This window comes from Hipposideros armiger, unplaced genomic scaffold, assembly GCF_001890085.2.
Source record: "Hipposideros armiger isolate ML-2016 unplaced genomic scaffold, ASM189008v1 scaffold_143, whole genome shotgun sequence".
Taxonomy (NCBI): Eukaryota; Metazoa; Chordata; class Mammalia; order Chiroptera; family Hipposideridae; genus Hipposideros; species Hipposideros armiger.
In genome coordinates, this window is record NW_017731493.1 from 2711999 (window position 1) to 2725886 (window position 13888).

The 13888-nt window shown below is 33.2% G+C and overlaps 1 protein-coding gene across 1 annotated transcript in view; it reads right to left on the bottom strand.

Annotated features, from left to right (window-relative positions):
• Nucleotides 1-671: 671 nt before the first annotated feature.
• Nucleotides 672-13888, bottom strand: part of AHR (aryl hydrocarbon receptor) — a 41258-nt gene continuing 28041 nt past the window's right edge. Inside the window, exons 5-11 of the mRNA XM_019650659.1 lie at nt 13050-13173; nt 12126-12256; nt 10104-10306; nt 9226-9335; nt 8424-8565; nt 5591-6812; nt 672-3186 (exon numbers count right to left, since the gene is read on the bottom strand). Coding sequence (XP_019506204.1) covers nt 3043-3186; nt 5591-6812; nt 8424-8565; nt 9226-9335; nt 10104-10306; nt 12126-12256; nt 13050-13173 — 2076 coding nt within the window. The 3' untranslated portion in view covers nt 672-3042. The remainder of the gene's footprint in view (nt 3187-5590; nt 6813-8423; nt 8566-9225; nt 9336-10103; nt 10307-12125; nt 12257-13049; nt 13174-13888) is intronic.

Below are 13888 nucleotides of genomic sequence, written 5' to 3' on the forward strand. Positions count from 1 at the left end.
TTTGTTGATTTATTGATAGCCATTCTGACAGTTGTAAAGTGATATCTCATTGTGGTTTTAATTTGCATTTCCCTGATGATTAGTTACATGGAGCATCTGTTCATGTCTGTTGGCTATCAATATGTCCTCTTGGGAAAAATGTCTATTCAGGTGCTCTGCCCAGTTTTTAATTGAATTGGGTTTTCTGATGTTGAGTTGTGAGTTCTTTATATATTTTGGATATCAATCCCTTATCTGATGTATCATTTGCTAATGTATATTCTCCCATTCAGTAGGTTGTCTTTTCATTTTGTTGCTGGTTTCCTTCACTTGTGCAAAACCTTTTTAGTTTAATGTAGTCCCACTTGTTTATTTATTTTTTTTCTCTTGTTTCCCTTGCTCAAGGAGATATATCCAAAAAGATAATGCTAAGAGTGATGTCAAAGAGTTTACTGCTTATGTTTTCTTTTAGGAGTTTTATGGTTTCAGGTCTAACATTTAAGTCTTCAATCCATTTTGAGTTTATTTCTGAATATGGTGTAAGAAATATCCAGGGGCAGAACTTTGTAAGAGTCAGATTTATCATATCCTTAAACATTATAGGATGTCTTTTACTATAAATACTAATTTCCTTTATATGAACTAGAAAGAAGCATTTACATTAAAACATTAATCATACTTGATTACTTTATTACCATATATATTATATACAATTTTGTTTGATAATAGTGATATTATAAATTATATTTTAAACAAAAATGTATGCATGGCATATGTAAAGCAGTAACATTTTGAAGGAAAACGAAAGCCATGAAAATATTTATCTAAAATTGAGTAATACTGAAAAACACTAAGTTTGTGCATAGTAACCATTAAAAGCCTTATAATGCATCAGAACACTGGTAAATCATCAGGTACTATATGAGCAACCTGGTATAGGAAAAGGTGAAACATACCTAGATCCTTAGAAGTGCACATCATCTAAAAATAAATCCTTTAACAGCAGTACACAAAGCTTTCTTTGTTTGGCACTTAGCAATACAGACAAACATGTATTTGGTTTAATGTGATTTTATTATTCTTAAACTTTAGTTATTTTATATAGATAAAAATATACAATATTGCTTTAAAAATTTTATAAGTGTATAATTGATTGTCATCATATTCACAATTTAAAAAGCCTATTTTCCACTAAACAATTCATCCAAGAACATGTGAGAAACCCTAACAAAATGGTTTATATGAAGACTTCTAATGAGAAGTTTAAATGTAAAAATGGATTATTAACTTAAATCACTGGTCTACATCTTTAGTGATACTTCCTCATGCTTGGAACACATTATGAAATGTTTTAGACAAATTTGTTGTTTTGAACACTTAACTGTGGCTTCAGGTGATATATATGTCAGTTCTATACATTTTCAGTAAAAAATTTGAATCTCTGGAATCAATTTATGTACATTAAAAAAAGAAAAATGTATTTTAATACATCTCAGTTTGGGGCTCCATAATGTTTATAATGTACACGAAACGTCATGCCCTTCAGATGTCACAGTTGAATGAAAGAATGATAGACGGTGGCGCTTCTTTTAAATCACCTGAGGGCAGTAGTTGGCAGGGTGATTAATTTGCCTTACTGATAACAAAGGTCAGTCTATCATAGAAACAATCTAATGTTTGAAATTAATGGAACTGCATGGTTGTCTTTTTCTTAACCCCAACTTAAAAGCAGTTGCATTCATTATTTGATTTCTTAAAAAGACTGATAAAGTATGTAAAACAAATAATATGCATATATAATATGGACAATTTTTAAATGAAAGATTGAAAATATTTTACAAATAATTTTGTTCACTATAATGCATACAATGCACCATTTAACTCATAATACTTTGCACCATTCTTATATTCAATCTTAACACTCCTCAAATATGAGAAAAACAAATAGTTTCCACTGTACTAAGAAGTGAAATTTATAGTCAACATATATTTTAAAAGATTACAGGTCTAAAACAGTTTTGTAAAGAACTTACACGTATTGAAATGGGTGCTTTGCTTAATTTAACTAACGACCCAGAACATACTCTTCTCTTCATTGCACGTTATAAACATGGTTGCATTTAACAGATTTTTCACACTGCAACATTCAACTACCACGGTGGCCATTTTCGTAAAGGTACATGGTGGTATATCTCTTTCTTCTGGAAACACTTGAAATTGTAGTGCTGCTATCTTAATGAATTTCTTCAACGTTAAGGCACATAGCAAATTTTAAAGTCTAGAAGCAACTAGATTATATAATAAATAATTACCTTTCCAATCATTATTTGTCCTTTACCTGAAGTGGGTGAGTAGTGCAGTTAAAACATGCCTGGATTAATAAAAATGATTGAATTTAAAAAATACAAATAATATTTGCGTGTAGAATGTTACTTTAAAAAAGAAAAAGCATATTTTATATAAAATATACATCCTACAATGCTATAGGTAGAAAAAACTGTGAGGCACTTATATGAACAATGAAGGAGGAAAGAAAGCATTTGAGATTATCTTTTTATAAAAGCACCAAACCACTTATTTTAACATCTGAGATAAAAGCACCAAACCACTTATTTTAACATCTGAGATAAATGCAGAAGCTAAAAATATAAGGAAATAGTTTAGTTTTGTAACGTTGTATTTGGAGGATTAAGAATTCAGAAGTTAAAAACTCAAAGCAATTTTATTATGACAGAAATAACTCCAATAGAGAAAATTTTATTTTCTCAAAAGAGTTATAAGGTTCCCTGAATAAGTTTTGTATATTTTGTGATGCTGAGAATAATGTGAGATGTGGATGATATCTCACTAGTCTGTCGCAGTCTACTTGTAAAGACTGTAATGACTGTAATATTATGTTTTTAACTTCTTTGAAAAACATAAAAATGTGGTTTGGTATTAATAGTACAAACACTATCCATCAATGTCTCCACATGCTGAGATCCAACATGACAGTTTTAGTAATTCTGTCATCTTTCCCAAACTAATTTAAACTGAAAACCAAGGTAAGAATTTGGCTTGGCATTACAGGAATCCACTGGATGTCAAATCAGGAAAAGGTATGGCTTCTGATGGATGATGAAGGGACTGAAGATGTGTGGCAGTCTGAGTGTTATTCATAGTATTTAATTCAGCGGGACAGATTTCATTTAAAACTCCATTCTGGAACTGAAAACAAAAACAGCAATGCAACTTATTAGAATGTATATTTTTAAAACTTCACCCTGTATGATAAACTTCCAATTACTTTATTGCTGCTAAATTTTAAATTATTCAATGAAAACATACTGAGCATATTTATATAAATATGTATTGCATTTAACCTTCTGGTTTCTCCATTAGATGGTACAGATGAGTGATGCAACTGTCTCACTTCACATTTGGCATTCCATACATCAGGAGGATATCTGATCAATGAGTTACCTTCAGCTTAGGTAGGAACTGATGAATCATAGATCACAGTTGTATATTCTGTGTGTAAGTAGGTTCGCTTTGACCAGAATTCATCTGTCAAGTTCACTATATTGGAACTGCAGATGACTTAGGACTTTTCCAAAAGTGGTCAGTTCTGATTTGCTAGAAGGTTCTTAATATTCCTAAAGTATTATACCATGGATATGATTTCCTAAACCAACTTATTTATACTATACTTTTAACTAGTAAGTACCACTATAATTACTGTCCTAATTACAGAATTAAATTATTAAATTAAAATGCTTTCTTATTGTCTTAGAATTAAATTATTATGCTTTCTATAACTGCTACTGGAAAAAATAAAAGGATACAGAAATAGTTCTGTAGGGTTTCACAGAGTTAGTGAGAGTTGTGGAAACTTTCAAGCAAATTAAAATCATACCTGTAATTCCTTCAAATAAAATCTACCTTTCTAAAAGCCTATGTAAATTAGGCTTCAGTAATCAAAATCAAAATTTGGAGGATACTTCAAAGATCCTTCAAAACATATAGTAGTGAAAACCACATATCTAGATATTCAAAGAATAGCAACTCTGTCACATCTTCAAATGGAAGGTAATATTATTTGCCCAGAGAATGTTAGGTCTTAGATAAATCACTCTCATCAGTCATAACATAACTTATGCCAGCATTTCTCTTTAAATATATTGTCTGGAGCAGTACTGTTCAACAGAAATATAATGTGCCACATATATAATTTTTTCCAGTAGCCATATTTTTAAAAAGTCAAATTTTAATATTGCCAAAATTATTATTTCAACACAAAATAAAAAATACTTTACATTGTGTTTAAATTTTCAAAATTAGTGTATATTTTACACTTACAGCACATCTCAACTGAAACTAGCTACATGTAGACTGGCTCCCCTGGAAGGGGGGATAATATGGGGATCTACAGAAGTCTTATTATTCGTGAAGAAGTAACACAAAGAGCAGGGTGGGAGGATCACTGCAAAGAACTCATGTGCTAATCATGCAAGCCCTGTTCAAACTGTTAACTATTACATAAATAACTTCTCTACAATTTACTCAAGAGTGTAAGAGGTTAGGTACCTACCCATGTCTACTTCAAGGCAATGTCACGAAATAGACTATCACTGAATGTTAAACTTTAATATAATTAAAGGATGTCAGGAATGAGAAGAAGAAAAGCCTTCACTGCTATTTTCTGTTAGAAAGCTCATATGCAATCAGACAAAGCAAACGTATGAAAAAAAGCCAGAGAAAAACATTTGGGATAAAATACTCAAGTAACACTTTTTAAATTACTATACTCTAATACCCAGTAAATAGAGGCCAATGAACTTGACTTTAAATATACTTTAAAACGAACTAAATCTTTTCTAATGGGAAGACATAAATACAAACATGCTATATTCCTGGGTGGGCCACAGGGAACAGGTATATAATCATGTTAACTTTTTTAAGTGATTATTTTATTTAAAGTGCTAGAAGGGTTCTGATACTTTAAACAGTAAAAAATTACAATATCAAGCTCATGTCCCATGAGAGAAAGTCAGCTGAGTTAGCCTTTAAGAATGCCAGAAAAAACTTCACTTTAAAGGATAAACGGAGGATCCAGCAGATAGTGGAGGGATTGCCGGGGAATACTGAGGAGCCTGGGACTAAATTCCAGGGATCATTCTAGGGCAAAGGCATTCAAAAAAAACCCTACATTGCTTTTAACCCAATTTCAACCATGTTTTTAAAAAATTGAGTTTTGAGGAAATTATTTTTAAAACTTCAAATATATTTTTGAAGTTGAAATTTCTAAAAGGCCATATAATTTTTAAAGAAACAAGAAAGGTAAACCAAAATCACTATTCTAAACAATATACTTTTAACTAATTCCACCTGGTAACTGAAGGACATATTTGTGCTACTTTAGCCCGTATTTCTTTCTCCTTTACAATTCAGGTCCATGTGATGGACTTGTGTTAGTAATGTATTGGAAAAGTACTGACTTATTAAAAAAAGTATTCACAGAGCTAATTAGAAATGCTCTTTGATATGAATGCTAATAGATTAAAATCTGTCATTGACAAAAAAATACATAACTCTGAGAGGGTTGATGTATAATAGTTGATAAAACCCTTACCTTGTTTAAAAACGCTTGTGGGGCTGTTGGATTGTACTGCATCTGAGGCGCGTGGCTCTGCTGAGGCTCCGGCTGACACTGGTACATGGACACAGCCCCAGCATAACAGGTCTGCGGGGTTACGAGGGTCGACTGTGGATTTAGTCCATGCTTTTGGTTTTCAGGAACTTGTAAACATGTGACAAAATCTTCTAAATTAGTAGTAGTAGGGTATAGGGATGGTTCAAAATTCGCTATGGGAAAGTCTAACTGTGTGCCCTTGGAATGCTGGGGTAACACAGGCTGAGTACAGGGAATAAAGCTCTGTGTATAAGGCATAGTATCAATCTCAGATTTGTACGGAAACTCTTGATTGGTCCCAGGTAAGTCTGAGAAGACATTATACTGTGGCAGGTCTTGCTGAGGACAACTAAAAGGCACGGGTTGGTTAGGGTTCCAATTTGCAAACATGCCATTAACTTGCATGTGCTTCATTTTCTGGCACAGCTGCTGCTGCTCCACTGCTCTGTGCCTCTGGTGGTGCTGCAGCTGCTGCTGTTCCAGCTGTAGGTGCTCTTGTACCATGCAGCTTGAGTTCAGAGCTGGGACTTGCTGCTGCTGGTACCCTGGACACACAAAGGTAGACTTATTTAAGGAATCTTGGACGAAAGTCAGGATTTCATCTGTTACATCAATGTCTCTGAAGTCATCCTCACCAGAAAAGTCAGTTCTGAAAAATTCCTCATTCTGCTGCATGTGTTTGATATCTTCAAAGTCAATGCCTAGGTGTTTCATAATGCCATACAATTCACTATTTTTACTATCTGGGAAGGGTCCTACGTGACCTTCAGAGTGTGTTGGGTTCATGTCCTGAGACTGACCCATTGGCTCGTGTTTCAGAATATCGTTTTCCATGGGTGCAACACTGTTTTGCCAACTACTGCCTGTGTCCATGGATTCGTTAAAAAAATTCCTTTCAAAAGATGTACTACTTGAAGCAGGGCAGAGATAAATAGACTCATCTTGTTGCATTATGCAACTCAGGATGGAACTGGGATGGAGAGAATCCTTGTTTAGAGCTGATTTGGTAGCATCGTCTTTTCCACTTTTAGTCCTTACTGGCAATGGGTCCATCATGGGGGGGAAAGGGTTGGTTGCCTCGTACAGCACAGCTTCTCCAGTGGTAAACATAAAGGGCAACTTCACATTTCGTTTTCGTAAATGTTCTGTTCCTTCTTCATCTCTAAAGTCACATAGAAAAAGTTTGCATCTATTAAGTTGTATCATAAACATTTTAAAACAAAATATTAATTAAAAACAGTAAGCAAAATACACTGTAATTGGCAGCAGGGAACACACACTATTTTGACAAATTTTTCTAATGACTGGTACCATAAAATTGTTTAGACAAATTTGTCCAAAAACAATAGTTATTACTTCCAAACTCAGGTTTACTCCCCTACCTGACATCCTGCAGAAAAAAGTAAATTCCATGCAGAATAAAGATCCAAATATTAAAACAAACTATGTGGGAGAGGCATGTTGAAATAAAACCCAGAAGTTATACAGGAAAAGACTAGCATAATTGACCATATGGAAATTATACATGTGTGTACATATATACACAGCATTTAAAACAGCATCACAAAACATTAGAAACAAAATAAAAGATGTACAAGACTCATGTAAGACAAATACAATCCATTACTGAGATAAAGACATACCTAAGTACATAACCATGTACCCATAAGCATACGTACATACATACATACACATGCATTTGTCATGTTCATGGCTTGGAAGATTAAGTATTGTAAAGATGTCAACTCTCCCAAAATGAGCTACAGTTTCAATGTACTACCATATACAGATTTGGGATTACAGTGTAATCCCATTAGATTTTTTCTGGTGGGATTTGACAACTGATTTCTAAAATGTATACGGAAATATAAAGGGGTTAAGAAGAGCCAAAAAAAAATCCTAAACAAAATGAAGGCATATGCTCAGCTATCAAGACTTATTCTATGCAAAGTAATTAAGACAATGTCTGTTAGTGCAAAAATAAACTAGATAATGAAACTTAACCAAGTCCAGAAACAGAACCACAATCTACCTGATCAAAATGTAGTCCAGTAGGGAAAAGATGGCCTTTTCAATAAATGTTACTGGTCAATTGGATATACTTATCTACTATTTTGCCAACTTAAAAAAAAATTGGATAAGCTTCCATTTTAACCTGAAAATGCATCCTAATCCATTAATATACTCACCATGGATAATTTGGAATGTTTATGATTTTCCCATGCAAAAATTTCCTACTACAACCTAAAATATAAAATTTTATGGCACTAGAAGTTATGGCTAGAGGCACTGCTTCATAAATATTATGAGGCTTTAACAAATATGAGAAAAAAATTGATCTTGATCATTACCTTAAGCCACGTACAAAAATCAATTCTCTAGGGTAGAAAAAATTTACAATGCAAATATTTAACAAACTACTCATTTCCAGAATATGTAAGAAACTTAAAAAAATCACTGCTTGCTTAGAAAACAGATGCTAAACAAAGCACTGTTACATTTTTATTTTATTTTACAGATGGCACTAACTTTTCATCTTCCTACATATGCCGAGGATAAAACCCTATAGTTTTCTTTATTCTCTTTCCATAGCGCTACATATTTAGATGTTCAATAAAGTCTGTCAATTCTATCTTCTCAATGTGCCTTCTTAACTTTTCCATTTTTATTTGCAGGGTAAATTCTCTTAAAAATAAATTCTAAGTTTTCATGTAAGAGGATGTATAAACCAAAGTGTTATTAAAATAAAAACAATCCAAGTCTTTGTGCTTACGTTAGAGGCCTCTGAGTTGCGATGATACAATCTGGTCTTCCATTTTTATAAACCAAGCGTGCATTAGACTGGACCCAGGTCCACCGATTATCTTTGGTAAGAAGCCTGAACACTACCATGCCACTCTCTCCCGTCTTAATCACTAAAATACAATTTAAATGTAAAGACTATCAAACTCAAATCAACATATTAAGGAAAATCTCTGAAAGACTCTCCCCCCAACATATTTCCAAACATAATTCATTTATCACCAAAGATGATAAATATCTTGACAACTTTTAAACATATAAACATAGTATATTAAAATGAAAGAAAATAGTTCTTCAGAGTTAATTTTTCTTATTTCAAACTAAATTTATTATTTAAAAGGTTTAAGTGAAGATTAAGTAACAGACAATTCTAGTAACATATGAAATTGTACAGAGTATAGTTTTGGGGGTAAAAGATAAAAATTATTTTCATTTTAAGTAGGAAATGTTTCCAACAGCTTGATATTTTACAATACAATTTTAAAGTATAATCTGTATTAACTTAGATTTATGAATTAATGATGATGCCATTAAAAAATTCCTGGACAAAACATGGGAGAAGAAAATGGTCATTTTTATAATAATTAAACTGCTATATTCCTGTGTGGCAGCTGTAGAACAACAGCTCAGAGTGTAACTCAGGTTAATCATAATGGTATGATACTAAGTAGATGTTTCTCCGTTTCCTTAAAAATTCATTATGTAATAATTTGAAACATGTACTAGAGTATATGCCATTTTTTCAGACATGCTCACAAGGAGCTACAACTTACTCCGGATATGGTACTCAGCACAATAAAGCATATCAGCAGCATGAATAAACTGATATCCTGATCCTCTCATACACAGCTCTGCTTCAGTATAGCCTAAAACAATTCTTCCCCTGTTTAAAAAAAATAAAAAGTAAAATAAGAATGAAATTAAAATCTAACATGAAGTCACCAACATAAATTCATTGGTTATTTGCTATTTTCTGCAATGTGTTTTACTTGACTTTCAGAATTTTACATTAGCAGGTAGAAAAAATTAACCACATCTATGTAACTGCTCTTTTCTTTACGGCTACAAATTTCAGTTTTAGACTAGTATCTTCTCCTGAATAAACACCATGACAGTTTTTACGGCTAAAGAGAAATTTAACAGGGTAGATTATGTAAGAAAAACAATCTTTAATAGAAATCTAGAATGCTCATACTCCATTTTTGAAGAGCGGTGTTTCAAACCTCTCTGTATTTCCATAGTAGAAAGGAGAAATGCAATGATATGTTTTGATATTATATGAATACTTAATATCATACACTCCACAATTTTCTGAACATTACTAAGCTTCTAGGGCTAACCATCAAATAAAGTTTGTACAATTTTAAAAGGTAAAACAAACCAACAATGAATGTCATTAGGATACTTAATCTTACCAATATATCATCATTATGATACAGAAATTGGGGCATGTATTGTAAAAAAATTATAAAATAGTAACATCATTTGTGAGCCCAATGAAATTGTTTTATTTTAAAAGGCTATACTGAAAGACTATGAAGAATTATTGCTAATATATACACTATTAATGTACACTATGTGTTTTATATGCTAAGAAACACTGCTACAATATATATACTTGATGAAATAAAACTGAAAAACTTTTACTTACTTGGCATCACAACCAGTAGGTGTAAAGTCTAGTTTGTGTTTTGTTCTAAAGATGAAATTTTTGGTTCGGATTTCAAGAATGGATGGTGGTTGAAGCGGAGTAGCTATTGCAAACAAAGCTAGCTGAGGGGGAAGCATTGATCCGTCTTTCCCTTTCTTGTACTGGCCATGAAGATACTTTAACCTGCCTTGGAAATTCATTGCCTTAAAAAACCAAAAACAGTTCATTAAAATTAACATTAGTTTTAAAATCATTCCTTTTTAAAAGGCTCAGTTATGGCCACATCCATGGTTGTTGATAATTCCATAAAAGTTCCTGAGGCTGACAACTGCTACTTTCTTTCACTCCTTTCTCCACAGGAAGCCTATGAAAACTACCCAAAAGGTAGTCTGAGAGCTGTCCTACAGAGGCTGATAAGTGAACCACTCCTGGCTTTTTAAAGGTCCCAACAAGAGGACCCGTATCATTTTTTAAGCTGGCATTGCCCCATCATTCATACCGAGCCCAGCTCCTTTGCACACCGCACACTCTGTATTTCCTGACTCAATGAACAGTGATAGTCATCAAGTACATATTGTCCAACATACATGAACCATATTCCATAGCTCACCACATATTTCATAGCTCATGGTAATCTTTTATATTGAGATAAAATACAATTTTATTAAACACTAAAATGAATGATGAAATCACAAAGAACGCAGAGCTCTATTAAGGATAAAGACTTTTAGAAGACAGAGGAAATGAAGACAATTTGAGGATGAACAGTATCAATTTAGTTGTTTAAAACAGTATTAGCAAAGCCCTGGGATGATTTGAATATCAATATGATACCAGCACAAGGAAGAAAAGACCCAATTATACTCAGAATCCATCTCAGAAAATACATAATAATTGATCATTAATGCTAAAAAAACTATCTCAATGCAATTCTAACTCTGAGCCAGCAAAATTATCTTCAGAAATAAACACACAAACAAAAAATCACTGTTTGCTAATGTTTAAAAATTGACTGTTTCACAGTCCTGATAATTCACAAAAGTGGCATACAACATACCTTGTAGTCTCTTTCTCCTGTGCTGGTGGACTGCACTATCTTTTTCTTATTTCGTGGGGGGCAAGGGGGTAGTATACTTTGGGATAGCTATGCTGACCTTTATTTTCTAAATTAAAAACTCAGGAAAAAGGGGTTGAACAAAGATTTTCATGCTTCTTTCATGTGTGAGAAGCAGCCTAGTAAGCCAGATATAGCAATTTGATGAAGAGCTCTAAGACGGAATGGGACTAGGCCTCCTAAGAACAAAGAGTTCAATGACCTTCTCCACTGGGGATCACAGCATAATATTTCCCTTTTGCAAAGGCTCTGAAAAGTCCTGCAGTAAAAAAGTCCTGCATGTGAATTTGAGAACAAATTTGAGTGCTTATTTGAACACTTTTTTTTTCTTCTTTTGTTTTTTTTTTGAGCGTACTATCTTAAGGGTGCAGACAACGGAGAGGGAGGACCACCTACACTCAGTATCCTGCCTAAACTTCTCACTACCCAAGTGTTGAGACTATGCAACAGCATCTCATGCCACATGGTGATTCTGCAATCATGAATATACAACCATTTTTCTATATGGCAATTATTCTAGCCTGGTGGAAAAAGCCATAATACTTTTTCTGTCTAGTAGACATTAAATCAGAAGAGGGTCATCATTCTGCTTTTAAAGGAGGGCGACATAGTTCTCTATCATGTACCTAAAAAAGTACTTACAGTAGGCAAGATACAAGGTTCTATGTTATTTCACTCAATCTTTCTAACTGCATCCTATAGGATAGGGTTTTCGAATTCTAGAAAATATTCAGAAATCCGAAATAATGATTTAAAAAGTTACTTTCCTTTATCAAATTATTTGATAAAATAGATTTTTAAAACCAAAGAAAATTGGTTTCATTTATCTTTATTTTCTACTTGGGAAGTAGACGCCCTAAGAGTATGGGATGATGTCTTGACGAGGATCATAAGATTTTGCACCTTACCAGAAAACCAGAAGAATTATCCAGCAGACACCGTAGTCGGCAAATGAAGCTCCTCTCCATAAAAGAAGTGTTTTCGGGAGAAATCTGGTCTGGGTTATAACAGACTGCTGGCTGTGGGAGGCCATTAGTTTCTGTAGAAATAATAGCAATACAAGTTTACTTTCCATTTTGCTGTACAATTAAGTGTTTTATACAGATAGCTGACATTTGTGTTAATGTGTAAAATGGAGTCTGTATTCTGAATACAAAAGATAATCCTTTTCAGAAGAAAAGCTAATGAAAAGAAATTAAAACTTACTGAATATCACTTTTACCTAGTTTGTTTTATTTCTATTGACCTATCACTTTCAACAGTGTCCATATTTTCTAATGCCATTTTTTTCCTTTTTAATACTTCCATGGACTTCTGAAATCAGTGTTTGCACTGAAAACATTTTTTTATACTTGTATATATTAGTTTACTTTATTTTGTGTCTTTTAAACAGAACAATTTACACACACTCTAGTATCAGCCTAGTACATTCCTTCAAATCTTTCACAATAGTATGAGTTATTTTTTTTAATATGTTACTGCTTTCTCAATTGAAATTCATCAATGGCTGTCACCTGTCAAAATATTCCTTAGATGTATTCATTTTTTGGTTAATGTCAAATAAAAATCATTATATAAATCAAATGAAATAGCAAAATAAATGAAATGGCATAAATACAATGAAATAAAGTAAAATCATTCATTTTTTTGAGTAAAACACACAAAACAGTCCTGAGATCACCTCTCTGGGACCTGACTCTGGCCTCCAGCTACAGACACATGGCTTTGCACGTCTCTACCTTCACCTGGAATTCTATGCCCCTGCCAGTTCCAGGCCTCCTCCCACAGTTATGGTAAAAACACCAAAGCTATCTTTTGACAAACATTCTTACCATCAATTCTTTGTCCAGCATCTGTACACTGCGAAGGGTTTAATGCCCAGTGTAGCTGACGCTGAAATTCAGCTCGGTCTTCAGTATGGATAAGTTCATACACACTCTGATGTATGACATCAGACTAAGAAAAAAAGATACAAGAAAATAAAGCAAAAGTACTGATGTTTTTAAAAACATGACCTACGAAAGTAATTTCAATACCCAGCTAGATTAGTGCTTGTTAGTGGTGATGAATGTAAATCAAGTGATTGCAAAATTCTTCATTCATCCAAGATAGGAAACACTAGCAAGAGACAAGCACGGTAACGGATAAGCCATGAGTTATTTGCCATCATTTCCCTACATGAATGTTTTTCAGTCAAAAAAGTCACCTCCCCATTCCTTAATCGTAATGTATTAAGTTGTCTATTTTTATCCCTTATTGATCTTTTAAATCCTACTTCTTCCATGAAACCTTATCTGAACACCCAGCTGTCTTTGACTTCTCTAAGCTTAATAGTATTCACTATGTATTTTATTCCCTGTTCCTTAATGGCTTTCTTTAGATTAAATGACTCCAAGAAGGCTCCCTAAGAGTAAGGGATAATGCCTTTACCAGATCAGACTCTTTCCTTTACCTCCTGCCTCTTAGCATTTACTACATTGCCGAGACCTCAGCCCTTTAAACCAGCATTTTTCTAACTATTTTTTACTGCAACTCAAGGTAATAAACACATTTTCCATTCATCATGTGTATGTGCAAATACACAATGGAAAAAAGTTACACAAAACACTTTATGTGTTTTGTGTACTCTATTTTATTCTATTCTAAGCAACTAAAAAAATGGTTGATGGAG